At 37.3% G+C, this 26,170-nt stretch overlaps 6 protein-coding genes across 6 annotated transcripts; 4 read left to right on the plus strand and 2 right to left on the minus strand.

The window, feature by feature from the left end:
- Positions 1-49: 49 nt before the first annotated feature.
- Positions 50-928, plus strand: LOC145470529 (melanocyte-stimulating hormone receptor-like). Its single transcript, XM_081454332.1, has one exon. It carries the CDS (start codon positions 50-52, stop codon positions 926-928), a length of 879 nt encoding a protein of 292 aa, XP_081310458.1.
- A 3,815-nt stretch (positions 929-4,743) lies between these two features.
- On the plus strand, positions 4,744-6,207 carry LOC145470852 (melanocyte-stimulating hormone receptor-like). The gene has a single exon (XM_081454729.1). The coding sequence runs from the start codon at positions 5,136-5,138 to the stop codon at positions 6,036-6,038; it is 903 nt and encodes a 300-aa protein (XP_081310855.1). The 5' UTR covers positions 4,744-5,135; the 3' UTR covers positions 6,039-6,207.
- A 3,897-nt stretch (positions 6,208-10,104) lies between these two features.
- On the plus strand, positions 10,105-12,662 carry LOC145470263 (melanocortin receptor 4-like). Its single transcript, XM_081454094.1, has one exon. The coding sequence runs from the start codon at positions 10,698-10,700 to the stop codon at positions 11,607-11,609; it is 912 nt and encodes a 303-aa protein (XP_081310220.1). The 5' UTR covers positions 10,105-10,697; the 3' UTR covers positions 11,610-12,662.
- Positions 12,663-12,885: 223 nt separating this feature from the next.
- LOC145469045 (melanocortin receptor 4-like) lies at positions 12,886-14,377 on the plus strand. Its single transcript, XM_081452697.1, has one exon. It carries the CDS (start codon positions 13,448-13,450, stop codon positions 14,375-14,377), a length of 930 nt encoding a protein of 309 aa, XP_081308823.1. The 5' UTR covers positions 12,886-13,447.
- A 1,638-nt stretch (positions 14,378-16,015) lies between these two features.
- LOC145470702 (adenosine receptor A2a-like) lies at positions 16,016-17,661 on the minus strand. Its single transcript, XM_081454518.1, has one exon. It carries the CDS (start codon positions 17,097-17,099, stop codon positions 16,179-16,181), a length of 921 nt encoding a protein of 306 aa, XP_081310644.1. The 5' UTR covers positions 17,100-17,661; the 3' UTR covers positions 16,016-16,178.
- Positions 17,662-23,210: 5,549 nt separating this feature from the next.
- LOC145470770 (melanocyte-stimulating hormone receptor-like) lies at positions 23,211-24,387 on the minus strand. Its single transcript, XM_081454604.1, has one exon. It carries the CDS (start codon positions 24,241-24,243, stop codon positions 23,335-23,337), a length of 909 nt encoding a protein of 302 aa, XP_081310730.1. The 5' UTR covers positions 24,244-24,387; the 3' UTR covers positions 23,211-23,334.
- Positions 24,388-26,170: the final 1,783 nt, after the last annotated feature.

Genomic DNA, 26,170 nt, shown 5'->3' on the forward strand with positions numbered 1-26,170 from the left:
GTTGGTCAGGTTGAAAGGACTATGTTTAAATACCATTTTGCAAGAAAATATGAATCTTACGAACTCGGCAAAGAACGACACCGATCAAACTAGTCGTGGAATTATTGTTATCATAAACTCCGTTCTTAAAACTCCTTTGATGGTCCTTTGTGTTATCGGTAACGCTTTAGTGATAGCTGCCATCTTTAGAACTCCTTCGCTCCGCTCACCATCGTTTATTCTACTCTGCGGTTTGGCTGTGTCGGACCTTCTTGTTGGGCTCGTCGTACAACCACTTTATATCGCCAAAGAACTGACGAATAGCTTCTCTGTGTTTCGTATCTGTGAAGTTGCAGGGTTTGTTTCGTGTGGAGTTTCTCTTTCTACCATGGCAGCCATCAGCGTGGACCGATATATTGCTCTGTATTTCCACATGAGATACAATACCATGGTAACCACACTTCCAGTCTTTTACACGGTGGTGATAATATGGCTTACCTCTTCCCTGGCTTTGGGTCTTTACTTCTGGAGTAAGGTTAACTATTTTATCGTTTCATTTGTTGGTATTGGCATTTGTCTTCTCACATCCTCGTTTCCCTATATCCGGATATTTGGGATAGTTCGACAGCATCAGTCCCAGATTCACCTTCAACAGGTGGCATTACACATCCCAAATACTGCAAATATTGGGCGATTGAAGAGAAGTGCCTTTAACACTTTCATATTTTATATTTTTATAATTTTGTTTTATCTTCCAAAGCTTGTTTCGTTGTGCCTGTATACAGTTTCAAACAAGAACTGGACAAACGTCTGGAACTTTGCAGATACTGTGGTGTTTATGAACTCATCTATCAATCCAATTTTGTATTGTTGGCGTCTTGGAGAACTTCGAAAGACGGTTGATCAAATAGCAAGGCAGGCGTTATGTAGAAATACTCAAGGAAACTAACTAATTGCGACTCTTCCTGGAAATCAGTGAAGAAATGGATAATGGATAAGTTTGGGCTCGAACCGTGTAAGCTGCAATGGACCACATTTGCATTCTCGGTATTGGACCGCTGAGGCTGACGCGAGGAGTCTTCAAATGCAAATATCATTTATCCCTTTTTAATGATATTCCCCTTCACGAGCCTCTACTAGAAGCTAGTTCCAGTCCAATACCGAGAGTACGAATTTAGTCTGTTGAGAGTGAACTCGTACATAACTGTACTTCCTCTCTGCTACTCCTCGCCCGGGCGAGGGGTATTCAACAATGTTTTATACGGGGAGGCTCTGTTCCGAGGTCCATACACTTTCCGTGTTACATATCATTTTTAACAGAAAAGCTAACCTTCCATATTCCTTTAACATACCTAAAATATGCTTTTATCGACTCTAAAAACGTCCCACAGAAATCTTTCTATGCGAAAAGGGTCGATCTACCCAGGATATTTCTATACTAAAATAACACCCAAATCGTTAATTTCAAGCCCAAATTACGCTTTTTGCACCACCTATACCGACCCATACCTGTGCTAGGTGTTTTAAAAGGCCTTTTTAAATACCTAAATGAAAGTTTTTCCCACCCTTTGCCATTTTCCAGCCTGTAAAAGGATCCCAGGCCTTCTCGTCTATAAGGCTATGAACGACAACACCCAAAATGCATAAAAGATCACTTCCCTCACAAGCCTAAGTTAAGATGCATAGAGCAGCTGTGCAATGAACACTTTAGTATGACACATCGTTGTTATTCTATGTTGTTTTCCACTTTGTGTTTTCTTGAAATTTTTTTCGAATCGATGGACTTAGTTTGTTTTCTCATCGCTAAGTCAGACATCTGTTGGAAAAGAAGTTATCCAATTCCTTGTATGTCTTGGGCGCGTACAATCTGTTGACCAATCAAGGTTCAAGTTTACCAGTCATCAGAAAATACGCACGCCAGTGATTTCAAAAAGACACTAGTACCAGACAGTAAAGATATTTCTGTGTTTTACTTGCACGAGCTCGATCATTTCTCTCTTTTCATGCTCCATTTATTTGAATTTTGAATAATACTTACACTACTGTAATAGAGCTTTTTCACGTTCTTTTATGTTCAAATAATGAAAGCTAAGATGCAGTGGTTCTTTTTTCTCAAATTTTTGTACTGTACTTTTTCTGTGTAGTGTATCCTTTAAGCTTTAGCCATGTAAGGGAATTCTGTAATTAACGTTATAGTTTTTAGCGCTGTTGTTGGTGTACGTTATTGTTAGAATTAACGTAAGCAGTGTGCTTGTAAATTATTTTGTTTGTGCTATAAAAGGCAGCGTACTATTAAGAATCATATTAGCATTTGTAAGTATCGTAAATTACAATATTGTAAGTAATGATAGAAATCCAATTGTCCTTTAATTTTTAGTATTTTGCATTTATAAGTGGTGTTTTGTTGTATAAATAAAACAGTGAGCGTTTTTACATGACGTCACGGCTTACCAAATCATATAAAACGTCGGCCATGTTTGTGTACCAAACCAATTTTTTGGCAGTTGAAATATTTTCCTATGTATACGCTTTATTCCATTTCATTAAATTTGCATGGCTGCTGTAGTAGCATCGTGAGAAAAAACGCTCTGCAATGGACAATATTCATATCCTCGGTATTGGATGGGAACTAGCTTAATTACTATTGAGGTTAATGCGAGGAGTCCTTTCAAATACAAATAACATTAAGACGAAATCCGATAGAAAATCGAGCAATTTAAGGTTTTAGTGGACAAAAATCTGGTATCAATATAATTTTAAGTATTTCGCAGTCACTTTTGCGTTTTCTTAAAGCTAAATACGTAAATAATTGCCTGAAATAACACCGAAAACAATTTCCCATGGGAACGAGAGAATATAAATTTCAAAGTTCAGAGAACTTGTGCAAACACAGGCAAAATTTCGTCATCAGTTTCATTTCACCAGTACTTTCAAGGGTTTCATATGAAGTTCAACGTTCATTTTCGACGTTTGGTGTTGCTAGAAATGATTTTCTTTGAGAAGATATTTGAAACAGTCGCAGAGAAGTTTGCAATACAATGTAAATAATCGTGGTATTAGGTTTTTGTCCACTTGTTACTCGAACTTCTGGTGGATTCCATCTTTTATCTCTTTTAGATGATATTCCCTCACTTGAGCCTGCATTGCAAGCTACTTCCAGTCCACTAGCTACCAAGAATACGAATGTGGCCTATTATTTTCATGTCAACTTCCTATCATGTAATTGAGTAATTGTTCTATTAGTACGAGAAATAGTTTAAAAATATTCAAAACATAGAAACTTTGGTTACGTAACAACTGAATCCCTATGAAACATTTTTAAAATTACCGTTTCCAATAAGAAACGAAACTTAAGCGATAAAACAAGAGTCAAATACGCAAAATTCATTCAATTCTGGACGTTTGTTTATTAGCAGTAGATATAAATGTTGGTAAGAATTAAGCAGAGCTTGTGTTTGTCTCTCCTTCCACTCTTTACTCTTCCTAACGTACCTTCATACATGTATTTGACGTCAACCAACATTTTCTCAATTTCTGAGCAAATTACTGAATAAATTTTGCATTGAATTTTTACGGAATAGAGAGTCATTTTGCCAGAGAAATAAATTTGATATATTTAAGTTCTTTTTAGGGTAATGAGGCAAATGAGTTAGGTAAAGAAACTCTTTATTTTATATGTCAGTAAATATTCTCCACTTGCTGTATGGAAAAAAACGACAGCAAAAACAAATAGAAGGACGCTGAGAAAGTCCGAGTATACCATGTACGTAAGCACGAGACATTAAACTTAAAAAAATACTGTGTGCTTTGCGTGCTTGGTGCTTAAACACACTAAAGAATTAGATATCTGTAGAAAATGTCAATCAACAGCAAATGACACAAAGGCTGGAAATATTAAGTGAAAAATATATCTGATGTTTTCTTAAAATAATTCTAAGCTCATCCGAATAACTTCTGCTAACAGTTTCAGGAAATATATCCTAATTAACAGTAAAACAAGGAAGAATTTTGAACTAGGCGTGCATGTCTAAGCGCATGAACTAATTCTGTTTATGTTTAAATCAGAAGCTCCGGTTAAATGACATATGATTGCCAATTACATATGTATTTTCTGAAAGCTCTTAGGGGAGCGTGTTAATTTTTGAACTTTTAAGAATTTAAGTTCTCATTGTTTTGAAATTTACCAAGCTAGAAATACAGAACTTTACAAAGCCCTAGCCTTCAATTCAAAATCAATTTAATTGATATGGCGTCGAAAGAAGGAGTGCGCCTATATATTTTAACTTTCAACTTTTTAAGTAGAAGAGCCACTTAAAACGTTTATTCGCCACCAATGTCACACTCCATTGTGTAGGTAAACAGCTCTTTGGCGAAATTATAATTTACTTGTTTTCAGAAATTTAACAAAAAAAAATCTTTAAAATGGACCATTGTGGATTGCCATATTTATCTTAGCAAGAAAATCCATTAACAGCTATTAACGACTGAATGTCTGCTCTGTGTTAAAACGCCTACATTAATTGTCTGTGTCACGTTTGAACTAAAGCTTCGTTTTCTCCAGTAAAACAATTGTTACAATCGTCAAGTTGATTTTCAAATTCTGGAGTGAAATTACAGCATGACAGTCAGAAAAAAAAAACAACAAAAATCCAGAATCAAGAGAAAATTAAGAAAAAGGAAAAGACCTTTATTTCCTCTTCAGTACAATATTGTAAGTGTTATGTAAATTATCACGATCCTGTTTTAAAACAGTCGATTGCCAGTTTAATTAATTTTTACCTGACTGACAAGTACACCTGTATTCGCACGGATGGAAGACTAAAAACCCAATAAATTTAACTCCACATTTTAAGTCCTTTGTAGAAGAAATCGCCTCTATATTCTAAAACACTCACCATTATCTGAAGGTTCGTTTTAAGTAGCCTTTTGTGTCACTCCTTCTAAATTTATCCTGGCGTGCAAAAATTGTCACGTTTTGGACAGATACTAATTGCAAACACTTTGGAAATCAGCTGCTCTAAAAAAAATAAATTTTATTCTGTTCACTTTGTGAAATTTGGTTATAAGATGTCTCGGTGTGCCCCCCTGCGGTCAAGTAAAAGAAGCTCTCCTTTCTTGCTCTGGTTCGACGAAGCTAAGGATTCGACAGGGGAGAAATGAACCACTCCGGACCATTTGAAAGCGATAACAATTCAAATACAGAAGATCTCGCTAACAATGGGGCTATGGTCATCATCAACTGTTTTCTCAATGTTCCGTTGATTCTTACAGCCATTCTGGGCAACGCTTTGGTATTTATCGCCATTTTAACTACTCCTTCATTTCGCTCACCCTCCATGATTATGCTCTGCAATCTCGCTGTTGCAGACTTTCTCGTGGGACTCATTACTCAACCGTTTTATATTATAAAGGAACTCACTGAAAACCGTCTTTTGGACATTCTATGGGATACGTTAGCCTATTCCTTTTGCGGAGTCTCACTGCTGATCATTACGGCTATAAGTGTGGACCGTTTCATGGCTCTTCACTATCACCTGCGATATTCTAGTTTGGTGACTATATCTCGTGTTAAATTTGTGATAGCTCTGGTATGGTGCATCAACTTTCTTTCATCGGCTGTTTACTTTTCGAACGACTTTATCTATCACTTTGCAATAGCAGTCATTACGGGAATTTGTCTTATAGTTTCCACCTTTTCTTACATGGGAATTTATCGCATTGTTCGTCGGCATCGGTTACAGATTCACACTCAGCAGGAAGTGATGCAATGCTCCACTTCTGAAGATGACCTACATTATGTGCGAATGAAGCAAAGTGCGCTTAACACTTTCATATTTTACATAATTTTAGTCATGTGCTATCTTCCAATGTACATTCTGTTGACTCTTCATGGACTCTCACAGAAACCCTGGCCAACTGAGTGGAACTTTGCCACAACTTTGGTGTTTACGAATTCTTCTATCAACCCATTCTTGTTCTGCTGGCGTTTAAGGGAGCTTCGAGGGGCAGCTGTGAAGACAGCGAAAAAGATTTTCTGCATACAAAGCGAATCAGAATAGTCAGAGCTACTAATTTTGGTTTTCATGTGTTTTTGAATTGCGGCTAAGTTAGATGTCATCAAAAAAACGGGGCATATTTTAATTTGTTTTTTATGTCGTGTCATTTTGTTCCTGTTAATTTTCTCGAAGTAGATGCAAAATGGTAGTTTGATTGCAAATGTTCACGCAATGTCAGTCAAACTCGAAAGTTCCAATTTAGTGTAATGCTGGCTGTCATTATAAATCATAAAAAGACTTGTTTTTAATCAATTTTATGAAGGCTAAAAGAACTATAAAATTTTATGAGTCGCTCACATTGAATTCGGCATCGATTACAATTATCATCAAAAATATATATATATATATATATATATTCAAAAACGCATGGGAAATCATCGTTGTTATATACACAACTTAACCAGATGTGAAAATAAAACCTGGAAAGAAAATACATGCTAGATCTTTATTTTCACAATTGCTTAAGTTGTGCATACAACTGTCATAATTTCCACGCCTTTAAAATCTTTCTCGCATTTCAAAATATGATCTCTCGTATATTGAAGTGCCGCGATATAACATAGGGTCTTTTGACTGGAATACATAATGTGATAGGTGACTTAATTATCTTTTATATACATATATTTTGAATGGGAACCATAGAAAACGGGCATAACCAGAGTTATAGGCAATAAAAGTATCTTTGTAAGTTCATAATACGCGTTGGATGTGTTAGTTGGGAGTCACCATGTATTAGGTTAAAAATAGATTTCCTTTCTACCAGATATTCTGAAGACAGTATGATAAACGACGCAATAGAAACCCGAATCAGTCGTTAGATATGATTATCATTCTTATCGCATACGGGGCAAAATTGCCGAATGCTGATTGGCTGAGAGAGAGGGCATTTTTTTTCTTAATCACGAGGGCTTGATGCAGATTGGCTGAGCACGCCTGCATTAAGTTGATTTCCCGCTTCAAACGGATTTTGAAAAGGAATTTTAGAAACCCATCCCTTCTGAGTTTGCTAAAAGTGGTTATTTCATCTTAACGTGAAAGAAAATCGAAATGCAGCAAAGTGCAGTCTTTTGGTGGAAAAGCAAAAGGATTTTTCAATTAAAAAATGTATTGATTCGCAGCCTGGAAAAAGTTTGAGTGGGGAAGGCTGGTGTCGTACGAAGCACAGAGTTACAGAACTTCACGGCTGCAAAACTGAAAGTTAATTTCTTTGTTTTGTTTCGGGTCGCCTTATTAGTATCACAGGTCACCTTATCGGTGTAAAGAAACAGCGTAAATTTTGTTGGTAAGTTGAGTTTTCGGGGTAAAAAGGAGAGTTTTGGATTCAAGAAGTTATTAGAGCTCGTTTGGACACTTGTTTACGTCTTTCATCAGTCGATGAAGTAGTTTCATGCACGCCGTTGCAAGCTTCGGCAAACAGGTGAATAAAATTAGATTGCTTAAAGTTCTATTTGTAACGAAATTGCTTTGAGTGAAGCAATTGCTTTGTGTTTTGGTTACTATTACAGTAAGCTTTCCCCGTTCTACTGCTAGCCTGTTCTTTAATATCAACCGGCAAACCTGTTTACGCGACGGCAAGACCTTGAACGTTTTCCCTTGTACAGAATTTTGCCCATTATGTTATAAACATTAGTAATAGCAAGTGCCCTCGGGCAATTAAGGATTAATCCCACTTGTATTTTCAAAGTTTTCCAAATTGCCCTCGTTGTTTCGCGACTCGGGCAATTTTGTGAAAACTTTGAAAATACGCGTGAAATTAATTCTTATCTGCCCTCGGGCCCATGCGATTACATATACAAAACTTCTAGACAACCCTCAAATATCATCATCAAGATCCATTCTGGGCAACACTCTGGTATATTATCTTCGCCGCCATGTTAAGAACGCCGTCTTTTATCTAGCTTCATTAATATGTTTTGTATCCTTGCTGTCAGTTACAGACTTTCTCGCTGGTGACATAGCTCGACCGCTTTTAATTGTCCAGCAACTCACCAAAGACGTACATGATTTGTTCTTTCTCTCCGTGTTAGATGATTTGCAGTGATGATCTGGTTGATAAGCGAAAATGAAGCGCATGCACGCAGTGGGCACTTTCGTTAATTCTATTGTTCCTATCTTCTGTTGTTTACCTATCCATATTTTATAAACGAATATAATATAAAACAGAATGGGAAGTTTTTTTTCTACCACGGTGCTGTTTGTGAACTGTTTATCAATCTAATGTTGTATATTTGGCTCCTGTTGAGCTTTGAATAGCTGTTGTAAAGAGAGCAAGGTAACCTAAATAACTCTCCGGTTTTCTGGCTGTTTACAGTCGATGGAAATGGTAACACAATTCAGTAAAAAGAAAACGTCTGCAGTCTGCAATCTTCATTTTACCCCTGGTCTGCAGTCCTCATTTTACCCCGGTTCGCAGTCTGCAGTCCTGCAATCCACAGTCTTCGTTTTACACTGACCGTACAGTTATTTCGAAAACCCATTTCCTTGTTAAATTACCTTTGGTTTGTTCTACAGTCTTGTAACCAAATCTCCTTGACGGTTCCGTTCTCTAACCCAGAGTGTACATTGGCCGCTCTTGCTTTCTCTGAAAAGTTGATTCAAGCAAAGCTCCTTGTGTTTTATTTTTCCGCAGAAGGATTTTTAGCTATTGCAAAGCAGGAAAAAGTTCGTCCTGAAATAATGATTGCATAAGTTTCAGGAAATCAAGAGTTTCTAAAAAGTCCAAAGATGATTTGAATCTGTTCCAAGTTCAATATAATAGACCTTATCATAGTTTTCGACGCCATCTTAAAGGGTAGGCAAAGCGATCAGAAATTACAGTGTTTGTATACGAATCCGATGGCAAATAATTTTACACAATTAGTGAGTCGCAATGTTAAAATACTAGGTGGAAGACTGTATTCACCAAGTTTGAAGGATGTAGCTTGGCTAAAAGACGCTCAGTTAATTTTTCTAATTTTCCATATATTTGTCTGTAAATTTGGCTGGCTAGACGCGGTTCACAAGAAAAAAAATTACAAACAAATTTAGGGGAAATTAGAAAATTAACTGAGCGTCTTCTAGTCAAGCTACGTCCTTCAAACTTGGTGAATACAATCTTCTACCTAGTATTTTAACGTTGCGATTCACAAATTGTGTAAAATTCAATTTTGGAGAAAGTTATTTGCTGTCAAGATGGCGTCGAAACCGCGATCAGGTCTATTTGCTGTAATATTGTAATATTATTTTATTATTTTTTTCATATTTTGACTCTTATCATTTCATGACATTTTCCTGATCGGGCCTTGGGTGATGCAAATAAAAGAGGTATTGCCTTCTTCCTGGCGGGTCTTTTACCGTTTATCTCAGCTACACACGCTTACGCACACAAAACAAAAGCTTTTATCGCAGGTCAGAATAAATGTTTCGCTCTATGATATTATCAAACCCACCAATGAGAAATATTTTATTGAACCGATACCAGCTTCTTCGTATCGCTTCTAAGCAAACAGCTTGTTTTCAAAAGAAAAAAAACAGCCTGCATTAAAAAGACAACGGTAGAAGGAAAGCTTAGTGTATTGTAGGAAAGAGTTGACAACTGGCCAAGTTTGGGCTCTTCCACTAGTGAAGATTTGTAATTATTGCCTTCATAAGAAAAACGCTTTCCTTGAGTTGTAATTATGTGTTGAGTTCCATCTTGGGATTTGGCTTTGTTCTGTGTTATTGATAGGCCTACGAATATTGGGGTCATTTTAGATCATTTTTTGTTGCTTTAGGATATGTTTGCTCTGGCTATATTCCATTAAGTTAGAATGGAAATAAGGAAAACTATTATGTTTTGAAACTTATCATCGCTTTTTGGTGGAAGTGATTGAACTTCGGAGGCACACTTTGGGCACTTGCTGGTCCAAAAACAAATTCAGTAGTCGAAAACCTTTTTTTTATTTGGCTTGGAAGTTTGTTTTTTCTACCCTTTTAATTCTAACTTTGAACAGCGACACAGAAAAGGTTGGTTTGAATTTGTAATTTAGATGAAAATTTAATTGCGCGAGCTTCAATTCGAAAATCATTTGCTCCAATACAAAAAATACACCCGACTTTCTCATATGAAACAATAAGTTATCGTTATTTATCTCAGCGTAATATGCCGTAGTGACAACTGGTGGATATAGGCCTTCTTATCTTTCTATAGATATCATCCGCTCCTTAAGAAAGAAGACATATTACATGTTAATTTCCGGGAACTAAAATTTTCATGTTTGAACAAAACTGGACCACAGTATTTTTTACCAAACGTCTTGTCAGTGAAATGTCCATCTGGCCTTACATATTTGCAGATAAAATTACCTTTGACTAATCTATCTAACTCCACCAACGGTTTTCAAAAAGAGCTGTCAAAGATATTTCATTGGGAAAACAGCAATACAGTTCGATTTCTAAAGTTTGGTATTTCAGTTTGCAATTGGTAATCGAAACAACTTCATCTTTGAACACAACTACCTGGGCTGCAGTATTTTTTGCAAACATCTTGTCAGTAAAATGTCGATCTGGCCTTTTATTTGCAGATGCAATTATACTTGAGGAATCTATCAGACATCGCCGGCGGTTGTTAAAAAGAGCTGTCTGAAAGGTTCAGCCGAGAAAACACCAAACTCTTCGATATCTGAAGTATTGCTAATCGCCACAATGGACAGAAACACATCAAGCGAGAATGATTCAGCACGTTATTACTCAAACTCTGAAGACATTTCTCGTCTCAAGTCATTTTTCGTCATAAACAGTGTTCTGAATGCTCCATTGATGATCACGTCTATCATTGCCAATGCTTTGGTGCTGGCCGCCATTTTGAGAACGCCTTCGCTTCGCTCACCGTCCTTAACCCTGCTCTGCAGCTTGGCCGTGTCAGATTTTTTAGTTGGAATTGTCGTACAACCACTTTATATCGTCAACCAGATTGCAAACGTACGTGCATGCCCCAAATTGCGAATAACCGAAATAATGCAATTCTCGTTATGCGGAGTTTCCCTTTGTACAATAACTAGCATAAGCTTGGATAGGTTTGCCGCCCTTCACTATCACATGAGATATGCTGCTGTGGTAACCGTGCGTCGTGTTACCTATACGTTAATAGCAATGTGGATTAGTGCGTTTACATTGTCGGGATTTTACTTTTGGAACAAGAACATATTTTTTGCTGGCATAGGCGTGGCCATTTGTGTTTGTCTCTTGATATCCACATTTTCTTACATCCGAATTTTTAGAATCGTTCAACAACATCAGTTACGGATTCACTTTCAACGCCAAGTAATACAAAGATCAGAAGAAAACAAACTTAACATGGTGCGGTTAAAGAGAAGTGCCATAAACACATTTATATTTTACGTTTTTATTATTCTGTGTTATCTGCCAATGTTGATTTCCTTGTCACTGTACATCATTTCAAGAGACGATTGGACGACCATTTGGAATTTAGCTGACACTGTGCTCTTTATGAACTCAACTCTGAATCCTTTTTTGTATTGCTGGCGTCTTAGAGAACTTCGAACTGCAGTTTTAAAGGCAGCTAGGCGAGTGTTTTGTCAAAAAAGACAAAATTAATCTTTTTCAGAGGTTGAAAAAACATAACTCAGGTAGACACGCGAGATAAAGTAGACTTGCTAATTCTAAGTGTTGAAATGTTTTATGAATGGAAATAAAGTGAGTGCAAAAAACGTTCACATACCTCGGAAGTATGCTAAAGCAAGGATGGAGCAAGGAAGGGCAAGCATGGTAGTTCAGACAGTAATACCGCAGCGGGAATATGAAAGGCAAGAGCAGATTTCATCTAAGTCCAGTGTGGAGGTCAAAACCTATAGGTAGAAAGACTGAGCCTCACATCTTTAACACAAATGTCAGATCAGTACTCTTATATGGCTTTGAAACCTGGAGAACAACAAAGGCCACCTCAAAGAAGATCCGGACTTTCGTAAACGAAAGAATTCTACAAATTTATTGGCCAGATAACATCCCGAACGAAAGACCTATGGCATACAACGGGGCAAGAGAAAATGGAATTGCAGATCATGCAAGAGAAGACGCTGGGGTTGGCTGGGTCACACCGTGCGCAAACCATATACCACCACCACCACCAAGCAGGCCTTGAGATGGAGCCCACAGGGGAAGCGGAAGAGAGGGAGGCCCAGGAACAGCTGGCAAAGGTCAGTGCAGGGGGACATGAAAGAGGTAGGCTTCAACACTGACAACAGGTGGAGAGAGAGTCCAAAGACAGACAGGGATGGACAGACTTCCTTAAGGAGTTATGCCCCCACAGGGTTTGCTTTTGCTAGGTTCCATTGACTTAAAATGAAATTAGGTATAACTATCACTTAATGGTTTAACCAAAAATGCATAAGATCGGTTATCGGCCCAAATTTTGCTCGTTAGAGACTTAGGTAGGTCAATTGGGCAGAATTATGGAGAAAGCAGAAAGTTTTGGAAAAAAAGTATACTTTTCTTTAACCAAAGATTGCATAAGATCGTTTATCGACCCAAAGTTTGCTCGTTAGATACTTAGGAGGTCAATTGGGTAGAATTATGGAGAAAGCAGAAAGTTTTGATAAAAAATGTTCTCCTCATTAAAACTTATCATTACCGTTTGGTACAGGTGATAGAACTTAGGAAATACTTTTTGGGCATTTACCGATCCAAAAGAAGGTTAAGTAGTCAAAAGCCTTTTTTATTTGGATTGGAAGTTTGTTTTTCTCACGCTTTTAAGTCTAACGTTTGCACTGCGACATAAAGACGTCTAATTTGAATTTAATATTTACATAAAATTTAATTGCGCGAACTTCAATTTCAAAATCATTTGTTCCAATAAAAAAAATTACATCCGACCTTGTGATGTGAAACAATACCTTATTGTCATTTATCTTAGTGTAATATGCCGTAGTGACAACTGGCGTATAGGGCTCGCTGTATTTCTATAGATATCATCAGTCCTTCACAAGAAAGACATGTTAATTTCCGGTAACTAAACGTTTTATGTTTGAACACAACTGGGCCACAGTATTTTTTGCCAAACGCGTTGTCAGTAAATTGTCCATCTGGCCTTTTAACCTTTTATCTAACTCCACCAACGGTTCCTAAAAAAGAACTGTCAGAAAGATTCAGTTTGGAAAACAGCAACACATTTCTATCTCTGAAGTTTGGTATTTCAGTTTGGAATTGGTAATCGAACAACTTCATCTTTGAACACAACTGGACTTCAGTATTTTGGGCAAAACACTTTCTCAGTCAAAGTCGATCTGGCCTTTTATTTGCAGATGCAATTATACTTGAGGAATCCATCGAACATCGCCGGCGGCTCTTAAAAAGCGCTGTCTAAGAAGTTCAGCAGAGAAAAAACCAAACTCTTCGATTGCCGAAGTTTGGATGTTTTGGAACTGCTAATCGTCACAATGGACAGAAATACGTCAGGCAAGAATGATTCAGCAAGTTATTACTCAAACTCTGAAGAAGTTTCTCATCGTAAATCAATTGTCATCATAAACAGTGTCCTGAATGCCCCATTGATGATCACATCTATCATTGGCAATACATTGGTTTTGGTTGCAATTTTGAGAACTCCTTCGCTTCGTTTACCGTCCCTAATCCTGCTCTGCAGCTTGGCCGTTTCAGATGTGCTAGTTGGGATTCTCGTGCAACCGCTTTATATCGCTACCGAGATTTCAAAAGTACGTATATACTCCACATTGAGAATGTCCGAAATAATTCAATTTTTGTTATGCGGAGTTTCTCTTTACACAATAACTAGCATAAGCTTGGACAGGTTTGCCGCCCTTCACTATCACCTGAGATATGCTGCTATAGTTACCGTCCGTCGTGTTGCCTACATGTTGATAACAATGTGGATTGCCGTGTTAACACTGTCGGGATTTTACTTTTTGAATAAGATCATATTTTTTGCAGGCACATGCGTGGCCATATGCGTTTGTCTCTTGATATCCTCATTCTCATACATCCGAATTTTTAGAATCGTTCAACAGGATCAGTTACGGATTCACTTTCAACGCCAAGCAATACAAAGATCAGATGAAAACAAATTTAACATCATACGATTAAAGAGCAGTGCTATAAAGTCGTTTATATTTTACGTTTTTATCATTTTGTGCTATCTACCAATGTTGATTTCCTTGTCGCTGTATACCATTTCAAGGGACGATTGGACGACGATTTGGAATTTTGCTGACACTGTGGTGTTTATGAACTCATCAATCAATCCTTTTTTGTATTGCTGGCGTCTTAGAGAACTTCGCGCTGCAGTTTTAAAGGCAGCTAGGCAAGTGCTTTGTAGAAAAACACAAAATTTTTTTTTTTTCAGAGGTTAAAAAAACATAACTCACATTGACAAGCTAGATAAATCGAAATGCTAATTCAAAATGTTGTATTTTAAATCTTTCTTGAATGGAAATAAAGTAAGTGTAAAAAAATAAGCCCTGAGACTTCATTCTTCACCCAATTTGCCCCTTTTCACTTTAATTTTTTGTAATACAACTCACAGCAAGTCGATTGGAAAACTAAAAGTTAATTACTCCTGGACGTAATTGGTAGAATTCTACTAGTATACTAATCCAAATCCTAAAATCCGATCGGCTGAGCTACTCGTAATGAACAGAGGGGCTAAGTTTCTAAAGAAACTGTGGTGCTGCGTCGGAAGAAAATATAACAAGATAATTTGGTTTTATCAACTGGGTTGATAATGTGAATTGGCCACCGTGAAGAGATTCGAGAGCTGACGTACGCTATCAGCAACGTTTTCTCGTGTCTCCGGCGACGTTTCGAGGAAGATTTGGAAACATCGCAGGATAATTAAATTCCCAAGAGCACTCAAGAAAGGAAATTGACCATCATGAAAACCCTCAAAATTTGTCAATGAACTACTGAACACGTGTAAACAGTTAGCTGTAAGCTTCAAAAACAACATTTAGATGGTGATGGTTGATTCGTCATTCGGCCTCATCATCATTCATCTCAGAGAAATCTTCAGCTCAGTATAACCGAAGGTAAAATTCGACGTCTGATTGGCTACACATGCAGGGGGCGTCTAAATTTGACAGATGGCACTGGTTTCAAAATGGTTTGAACTCTAGCGACAGTAGTCTCTAAAATTAGAAAAATCAAAATGAGGTTTGTTTGTTGGTTAGTGGCTTATGCTACACCAATCAGACACTCGTAGAAGGGTTCAATCGAAATTAATAGTTGGCTTGCCAAATATAACCAGGCAAATTGCTATTTAGCCAAATGACAACTTGTAACACTCAGCTGCTGTTGCAAGCGGACGCTCCTTTCCTGGGGAGACGCATTTGGTGAGAACTCAAGGAACAGCTGTCTTTAGCTATCGGAAGACATTTGATGAACGGAAGCTTTAAGTTATAAATGCCTTGTCATTATATAAAAGAAAGAAGATTCGAACTGTCAATTTAGGTTTTTACGGACAAAAATTACTTAGAGGGTCCTTTGATGCAGCCATCATCTCGCGTATTGAGAGGTATATGAGAGTTTTTGGAGACGTCAAGACTTAAAAAATGTTTTCATCTCCTTGTTGGCATGGTATGAAGTATCCCATTTTTCTGTAATCAACTTTCATAAAGTTTGTAGAATTTACCCCTACTGTAATGGTATACTCGACAGTAAAATACAAAGGGTTCCTATGATCATTTTTATTAGCGTGTCTGTTTAAGCCACGCCTAACTGCCATATTGAGCTGTCAACTATTGAAATGAAGAATATAAAAACAGAAACCGACACAACGTTGGATGATTTTTTTGAAGCTGTAGTATATTTCGGCTGGCGAAACCAGCCTTCTTCAGGTACAGTGAGAATTTTACATTGGGAAGTGTTTTTAAGTAGCATATTTTCGCAATACAGGAAATACGTAAAACTATTTGGCAATGTAAATTAAAGATAAGCATATGGTAAAATAAAATAATAAAATAATATAATAAAAGGAAAAAATTAATATGTTTCTTCGCAGATGTTCCGACCATAGGGATCAATTTTTCTGCCCGTTTGAATTAAAAAAGCTTCCCTGGCCTACTGAACTATTCATTTATTTAAGATGACGGCTTTTTCAGAGAACCTTAGGGTTCTGAAGAACGGGAAAACTGAGAGATTTTTAATGGTCAAGAGTCAGTGTTCGTCTGTTTGTCTGTAGATCATTGCTCTAAGGGTGTTTACCACAGCAGCTCGCAAGTCTCGAAGACGCCAGCAGTACAAAGCTGGGTTTATACTTGAGTTCAGGAATATCAAAGTATCTGCAAAGATCCAAGCTGTTTCGTGGTGTATGTAGGGATCACTTGCACTGAAAGGTACAGAAATAAACCTTGGAAGATAACAGAGAATTGTAGAGATGTAAAACACAAACGTGTTAAAAGCGCTCTTATGCAAGCGCTTCTGATTCAACCCAAGTGCATTTGGGGTCTCTGGGCTGCATTCTTGATGGCGAATCTGTAGTTGATGTCGGCGAACAATCTGGAAAATTTTGCTGTAAAAATAAGCTGAAATGATAAGATAAACGCTGATTAAGATGGCTATTATAGCCACGAAAGTTAAAGGATTCCAGAATATAACGCAAGATAAAAGAAACGTGGTCACCCATGTAGCAATTAATGCAGATATTGCACGGGATGACGTTATTATGGCCGTGTATCGCATGTGATAATGAAGGGCTAGATATCGATCAAAGCTTATAGCGGCCATTGTACCGAGGGAAACACCGCAAGCAGCGAAGGCCGTCATGGACGACAGAATTTTCAAAAGACGAACTGTTATTAGCAAATTTGCAATGTACAGAGGCTGCACTATCAAACCCACAAGGAGGTCGGAGACAGCAAGACTACAGATAAACATCATGGAGGGAGATCGAAGGGACACAGTTCTCCAGATGGCGATGAATACCAAACAGTTTCCAAGAATGGACGTAAGCAGCAAAGGGGCATTTACAACGCAGTTTATGATGACGATATTTCCAGGAGTCTTGTTTGTATGCAGCCGACTGTCCATTTGTTCATCACTGACAGTTCTGTTGGTGCTAATATTGTAGAGGTTCATCTTTGTGAAGATGTATTTCTGGTAGCATGAATTGTTGTGTTTATCCTTGATTAAACTGTCTTGTTAGTCCAAGTTAGATTTCCATATTTCTTGATGGCATTAATTTTTTTCACACTGATAAACTTGTAGCTGACGGTTGATCTTATCGCAACGACTGCTATTTTAAAAACCTTTTTCATTTTACGTATCCGACAATTTTTTTGTCCAGTCTGAAAGATCTGCGTAACCAAAATGTGTCAACTTTTGCCTTTGGTTCAAACTGAAATTTGTAAATTTGTAAATCCAAACCCAGATGAAAACCTTTTCTAGCTCCTTGCTACACAGAAATACGAATTGAACGGTTGACCTTTCGTTGCTATAATGAGTGCCTGAGGTATTTACCTCAGTCATACGTGTACGTCAACTTGTACTTATTCAAATTTGTTAAACATTTCCAAAGCATAGAAAATTCTAACAAGATAGCCATCTGTCACTGATAGTGGCTTTTGTCTCTGGTGAAGTTCTAGTCGTTCATTAACAAGTTAAAAAAATCCTTTCATGGAAACATTTAAATAACTTTACCTTTCGAAAAAGTCGAACATTTTAGAACAAAAATTTCAACTCTGCATGATTAAAGCTACCCCGTGTTTAAGTGTAAGATGTGTTATAAAAACGTGTGTGCGAAATGAAAAAGTTAATTAAAATTTCTATACGGAGAGGGCAATTTCACTTACAGTAATGGCCATTAACTGAAACAGGGAGCTATTGACAGAAGGAAATTACTTGCTATTAGTTAAATGAATTATTCAATTTAATACTAGCGCCCGAATGGTTGAAAGTTTTCAGCATGCAAGAGTGTCAATACTGTGTAGGTTGTTGTCACTCCCGTCTTGAAACGGCGAAAATTTCAATGGGTTGAACTTTTAACCACATCGCTCGCTTTTCGCTTCGGACATTGATTTTCCTGAGATTTCCTGACATCAGTGTTTAGATTTTATCCGATTTTGTACAAAAATGACATCATGCTAGGTAAAATTAATTTTGTCTCTAGACACTCAAAAAGTGTGTGATACTTAGAAATTGCTGATATTATCAGCAGCCTTTAGGCAAAATACTGAAGGAGATATTTCATTTAAAATAACGGACAAATTTCTGAGGTACAAAAGCGCTAATAAACCATATACGTTCCATTTATTTTAAACTTGGGGTTTTAAACGATATCACATAACAAAATATTCCTTAATACTACGGGTTCAAATTGCTTGGGGCAGTTAATCGTGCCATGCCATTGATATTTTTGTAGCACCATCAAAAACTGAATCATTTATGCTGATGAGGTAAATATTTTACAGAAAGATTCTGACAGTGGTAAATTTTGCTATAGAATCCGGCGTTTTCTCTGGCGGACAATTTCCTGACAATATCCTCATACTCTCCATCCATCCATTCTTATTGAATTTGTTTTCATAGTGTTTTCCTTTTTTTTTTCAAAAAAAATCTAGTTTTAAAAACAGACATAGCTGGTTTTTCTTAAAGCCTTTATGCCCAGGCAGTAACCCCGGTGTGCGACTAGCATCACCTGACATGGCCAAAGCCGAAATGAGCCCGAGTAGTATCTAATTAGATGCAATTTCCATAAAAATTGTTTGCAGTATATGTAAATGGAATGGTTACAGCATTACTATAAGATTTTGCTAGACTCAAGGCCATTAAACTCTGCTCTTGAGTCTAGCCCAATTGCTAAAACTAACTACAATTTGCTTTCCCTTTATTTTAATCTATGTACTGATGAGCACAGGTACTTGGTCAATACATTGGTGTCATTTTTAACCAAAAATGCAGTGAAATTCTGATGATAGTGCTCCTTTATATACAGATTACTGATAGCTACTCGCCTATGCGTTCTCCGGCCAACGCGATTTTTATCTTCAAAGAATGTGATATTTCTGGCTCGTCGCGTTTTGCCAAATTGGTTTTCCTCGGCAAAATTGCGGCAGCCAGGATACGACAATTTTGGGCCTCTACAACGTGCGATATAAATTCATGGGAGTTATTATTTCAACTGATAAGGGCCGAGCACTAGCCGAGACATCTCTCACGCTACAACTTAAGTACAGTTAGCCTACAACCACTAACTTAGAATTACATAGGCTTTGCGTCAGAAACTATCAACTATAGTTGCACACACCAGGCGCCCACGCGGGTAGGAGAGGAAGCCTGAGGTTTCTCGAGCTAACAGATATGATACTACTTTAGATAACTAGTTAAACCGCAAAGACGCCATTTATATGCGAGGCTTAAGCTTAACACACTCCCACGCGGGTGAAAAAGGGCGTGAGAATTTTCAGGGTTCATTACGAGTTGCTTAATATCCGGGTAAGGTTTTAATGAGAACTATTTAGCTTGGTTATGTTAGAAATAACTAAAATATAGCAAAAGATGCAAAGTATATTATGTTGCGGTTTTAGTTATATAAGAAATATAGTTTGAGGGCGTTGGTGACTTGATCTAGGTTTTTCCTTAGACAAATATTGGATTAAACTGGAGCATATACCAGGTGTTCCTCTTAAAATGAGCGAGGACACCAACCCAACTATAGTGCAAATACGTTTTTACTGCACATTTTGCTGTGTCTAGAATTTTTTTTTTTAATTTTATTACGTTATAAACAAACACGCAACACGCCTGTTAAGTTCTAAAATAAGTGAAAATGTGTTATTTGCACAATATGTTCAATTTACAGATTTTTCAACCATTATTTTCTTAGAGAGACAGACTTCAGACGATTATCGTTTCGTGAAAGTTGCTTCTAGGAATAGCACGCATTAAGATATTGCCTCCAAACTATATCTTGCCTTTTAATATATGTAGCAACAGATAACTCGAGAAGCTCAAATTGCCAACCAAATATAACTGTGTTAAAACGATATGGGCAAGAAACAGAGATATAATGTTGGGAAGGTTTTCGACTCTTAACCCTCTCTCATAATCCAGAAAATACTTTTTCTATGCTTGTCAAACAGGATCAAAATGTCGAAGAGTGATATTTATGTACCGAGTTGCCATATTTATGTCCAAATTACATTATATATATCCAAAGTGCAATATATATGTCCAAAACTGCGATATGTATATCCAAATCCGGCGACCTGTTTTCGTTTTATATATAACAGTCAAATGATTTTACATATTTCAATACAGTTTCGATATAAATATTTCACGGACTTTTCTCGATATATATTTCATGCGGTCAGTATTTCATGTAAGTCTACATGACCTGTCCCGCATCTCGCGAGCATGACGTCGAGGCCGACATGTGAGTGGACGACTTTGCAAAACAGCAATATGGCGGCGGACTTCATTTAAGTCCACAGGACCTGTCCCGCATCCCCCAGCATGACAATATGGCGGTTCGGTGGATACCGAACATCGATTCGTTCTTCGATTCTCTGGTGGGAGTCATACGAGGAGCAAGAAATCACTTGACTACTAACCAAGTGGACAGTGCAGAATTCTGATGTCGCAGACTTGAAGATTATGAACGAGCTGTGAGGTTGTTGTTAGCTAGAGTGGACGAATCGCGGCCCGATCAAGTTAATTTTGTGCGAGATTTGGCTTTGTTAATGGATACAATGGGAAATCTTCGAGAAGCGCTTGATGCTCGAAGTTTTAGTAGACAATTTGAAATTGAGGGACAAGCCACTGTTCAAAATCTTTCCGCTGTAGAGCATACAGGAAGAACCGGAAGACCAAGGTATATGATGACTGACACTCAAATTAGAATACTTAGAGAGGAAGGATTTCGATGGGCGGATGTGGCACGTTTATTGGGAGCTTCTCCTATTACTTTACGGAGGAGAAGAGCAGAATTTGAAATGCCCCTCTTCCGCCGCCATATTGCTGTTTTGCAAAGTCGTCCACTCACATGTCGGCCTCGACGTCATGCTCGCGAGATGCGGGACAGGTCATGTAGACTTACATGAAATACTGACCGCATGAAATATATATCGAGAAAAGTCCGTGAAATATTTATATCGAAACTGTATTGAAATATGTAAAATCATTTGACTGTTATATATAAAACGAAAACAGGTCGCCGGATTTGGATATACATATCGCAGTTTTGGACATATATATTGCACTTTGGATATATATAATGTAATTTGGACATAAATATGGCAACTCGGTACATAAATATCACTCTTCGACATTTTGATCCTGTTTGACAAGCATACTTTTGTGTTTAATATATCTTTTCAATCAAAACTCAAGCTAAGGGGAGAACGGCAAAATCTAATTAAGATCAGATATCCAAACACTGTCACGGTTACAGTTTCCTTTGCTTCATTTTGATGCCGCGATTAATTAATGAGTTTGAAAATTTCTGTTCAATATCTCGGTGGGGATAGAAGAACCATACATTGTGCGTTGACTATTACGCAGATACCTTACATTACACAAACTAGAAGATGTTTCTATGACAGCCATTTTGTTAAGTATCAAGATGAAGAAGTTTTCTAATTTACAGTCTTGTTAATCTGAGTTTATTTCTTTGGCATAGCTTAATGAATCCCCCAAGCTTGACGGTTGCTTCATGTATTTTATCTCTCTTATGGTTTATGTTCTATTTATGAAGGAGCTAAGGTTATGGTTAGGCGTTTTATCTGTTTTATAAGACTCGGAATGAAAAAAAAAAAAATTCAGAAAAGGCAAGTTAAGTCACGTCACGAGAAAGAAAAAAATCATATATTTTGAATTTAATTACAATATAGAAATATATAAGTCTTGCAGGAGAACACATTTGTGGTGATAGCGACATGCAAACTTTAAATTAGCCTTGATGGAAATAAAACCAAATAAGGAAATTTTTATTTTCAAGTAATTTTGTTACACAGAGATTCATGATTTAAACATAGAGTATTGTCAATATTTAGGCAAAAGTAAAGCCTCTTAATTGTCGCCGGTATATCATATTTTCAACATTGCATAACTTTGAAGCATTTTACCGCGCCCCATGGAAGTACTGCTCAATAGCTTTCGTGTGAATGGTCACACACTAGAGTTTTAACGGTACACAGTATACAACACACTAAAGTTTTGTTGACAGCGCAGTTTGCCTTTTGGAGCTGGCTTATAGCGTGCCTAGAATAGGAAAAAAAAAAAAGAAGGAAAAAAAATTGTAGGAATTTAGCTAAGTAACGAGATTGGTAAATCATACATCCTAAAATATTTTCTTGTCCCAAATCTACCTGAACAACGACTGCAGAGGTAGAACTTCAGGCTCTAAACCTCAACTGGGAACAAGCCGCAGGTTTGCCAAGGACCGTCAGTGACAGAGAAGTCTTGTTGCATTGATGCCCTATGCGCCAGTTGGCGTCTAAAGGATAGAAAAAGAGAATATTTTCTTAACAAGCTATTCTCACATTATCAGTTGTCTTGACATGAAAAAATGCTATATTAAACGTTGAAGAAGAAAAATAAACATTACATAAATCATAGTATCTATATTTAGCTTGAAAAATGTAATCGCTAATATTAGGAAGCCTTCTTCTGTTTCTCAGCGCGCCAAGCCAAATCATCTGGCGTCACGACGGATCGAGATCTTATTTGATATTTACAACGAAATTTCTTTGCCTTGGCCAAACAACTTCTATTTTAATGGAGACATTTCCTGTAGTGCCAATACAGTCACTTTGAAACCCCCCAACCGACAAATTTCAGTTAATCGATAGAGTGAAAACATTGTTCTAGCTTTAAAAGTATTTCTCACACAACTTTGAAAAACAGCAGCTTATAGACACAAAGGTTTTCATTAAACTGGCAAAACTCTCTGATATTAGCAAATTGTTTTCTTCCGGAGATAAAGTGACGCTCAAACTTCTATGACATCAGACGAAACTACATCATAGATTTGACAAAGAGGCCGGAAGAAGCACTTTGAGCGGAAAATACTGATGAATGCTATATTGCCAACTCATTCTTCGGCCAAAATTTTAATCTCTATACTTGATAATAATTTTTTTATTTGAATTTACAGTTGGAAAAATTGTCACGTACAATATCTTGGTTTTTTAGATTAACATGTAAACGTTTAAGACAAAAAGGTAGTTTCTTTTTCTGATTACTGTTAGTTATGTACTACAAGCGTCATGAAAATTTGTTTTCATTTCCTTGTGCTATGATTAACCCGCTTAATGCAGGAATTCGTCTAAATACATGACAGACAGTCATGAATACGTAGTGTATTTTCTGCTACTTATGACTGTTTAGACAATATCTTCTTCACTGTCTTTACAACTGCTTTTCGCAGCTTACCAAGTCTCCAACAATACAAAAATGGATTTATGGATGAGTTCATAAAGACTGCCGTTGTTGTAAAGCCCCAAGCATGTTCCCACTCCTCGGTTATGAGATAAACGGCCATTGCAACAGACATTGGCACATAAAACAGCACCATTACTATGAAAAATACAAAAGAGTTCAATGCACTTCTCTTTAATTTCCTCATGTTAGAGACGTCCACAGTCCTAACTTGTACTGCCTGTTGCTGAGTGTGAATCTGCAACTGCTGATGCCGAACGACACGAAAAATCCCAATGTAAGCCACGATTGAGATCAAGAGACATAAGCCAACTCCAAGAGCTATAACAAGAAAATAGACGTTCCGATTTAAACAGTAGATTCCGGATAGAATGCAAATAAAAATCCACATTAGTGCCAATGTCAGAATTGCGCGGGACTTGGTCACCAAGGTGGGATAGCGCATATGATAATGGAGAGCCAAAAATCGGTCTACACTAATCACAGTTATTGAACAAAGAGAAATCCCACACGTAGCAAATGAAACGAGGAACCACAAATTGTCTAGAACATTGATTCTTGTAAATCCACTGGCGATATAAAGTGGTTGAACGACGAAGCCAACGAGAAGGTCCGAAACAGCCAGACTGCACAGGAACAACATGGAAGGTGTTCGAAGTGAAGGGCTCCTCGTTATGGCCGCTAGCACCAAACAGTTTCCCACAATGGATATGAGCATCAGCGGAACATTTAAAGCACAGTTAACGATTATGACAACCTCAGGCATAAGACAAATTTTGGCAGTTCGTGAACCGTTCTTTACAGTGGAGTTGGTGGTACCAGTTTCGTTGAAATGGTTCCACATGTTCAAAACGCGTTGCGAACCTCGCTCGCAGTTGTCCTGTAGTTTATAAAATCAACCCAACACCGAAAAAATCTTATCACTGTTCTTATTTGAATAAAAATGTCAATTCAAAATGGTCAATTCAATCTGAAGTGTAATCTTATACTAATCAGGAGCAAAATATTTGACTACTATTTTTAGAAGAAAATAAACTTAAGGTCAATATGGACTGAAAGCGCAAATTGTTCATATGTCATATTGTAATCAAAGGTGTAAACATCTTTTGGGTTTTCAATGCTTTTCTAAAAATTTATTTGCTGAAAATGCTTGCCTAAATTATTTATCGGTTTTGAAGTTGTGTTCCTTCTTTCGCAACTTACGTGAACAATGATAGAGTACATTGAGAACTTGTCAGTTGGCTATCTGCGACGTGATATGACGCCGATATGACAGAAACACGAGTGAATCAGAGAGCACGGGGGGGGGGGGGGGGGGAAACTCCAAAATAAAAAAAAGACAGGGGTGCTCTAAATGAACTTTGCTTGTCACCCGAGCTTGTCAGCTGCTTCCTAACGCACTACAATAATTAAAACCAATGCCACCATAAAGTTGTCATAGACATCAATCATTGGATATACTACGTCAAGTACTCTGAATCAAATAACCTGTGGCTGTCATTTTCCTGTAGTACTTCTTAAGAAGTACTACAGGCTTAAGGCTTGTCCATAAATTAAACTCAATACTCTTGTGAATAGACCTTTTCCGCATTCCAACAAACAATGGCGTCGAGTCGAGGACGGGGTGGACAAAAATACAGCAAATATATGAAAATGTCCACCCCAACCTCGCTCTGGTGCTATTGTTCGAACGCACTGGAGTGGAATGCAGAAAAGGTCTATTGAGTTGAAGAAAGTTTGAATCAGTTATCAAACTGGCCAAACCGCTTGTAGTCTCACAGAAGTATAATTTATGTGCTACAAAGTATCCGAGTCATGCAGTATGAAATATAATTAACAATTATTGTACGAGGTTGAGCAAAATATCGTGATTTGTCAGTGGCGAGCAGATCAATTATTTGCCGAAGCCGAAGGCTGAGGCAAATAATTGATCTGCGAGACACTGAAAAATAACAATATCTTGCAGTAACCGAGTTCAATAATTGTATTATCAGTCGATCACCAAATTTGTTTTCTTATTTAAATCACATTCTGACAGCTTATGGGAGCAATCTGCCATTTTCACCAGTGATCATGGTTACAATAACGCATGAGCAGAATATTATTTGCAGCAAAACACATCTAGATGGTATTACGCATGAGCAGACCATTATTTGTAGGTAGTTATTTGCAGGTCACGTGTTTGGCTCTCGGCCAATAAAAAGGAAGAATTTTATGTTACTGAACAAGCGTGAGGTCAGTACTGAAAATAAATTGTTCGACGTAGTTCCTTATTTTACAGGTTAATGGACCGAACCGCAGGCGAGGTCCATAAACCTGCATTTAAAGAAATCGACCACTTTTCTCCTACTGACTGACAAGCTAGTTCAATAAAATATTTATTACAATGGCTCTTTTTAATCTGCTGATAAATTGATGCCTCTCCGCGATCCATTCTCGGTAAACGCGCTCGAAAGGTAAGCATTTATTTGCGTTTCTCACGTCGCTTTTGTGAAAATTGAACTAAAATTGTCTTCCAAACATGAAGTTAAAAGCATTTCTACTTAACAAATAACTGTTTCATTTTATTAAATTAATTGAAAAAACAATTAGCCGAATTTTTAATTAGCGAGAGGTCCATCTAAGTGGTGAATACTGCAAAATTCGTAACGCTACTAAGAGAACCAATCAGAATTCAAGTAACCGATCTTTGAGGGGGCTCACAACATTTTTTTCTTTCGAAATTATGAGGAAAAAAAAATAATTCGCTTTAATTTTTCTACAAAGCTTTG

Source organism: Orbicella franksi, chromosome 15 (assembly GCF_964199315.1).
Source record: "Orbicella franksi chromosome 15, jaOrbFran1.1, whole genome shotgun sequence".
Lineage (NCBI taxonomy): Eukaryota > Metazoa > Cnidaria > Anthozoa > Scleractinia > Merulinidae > Orbicella > Orbicella franksi.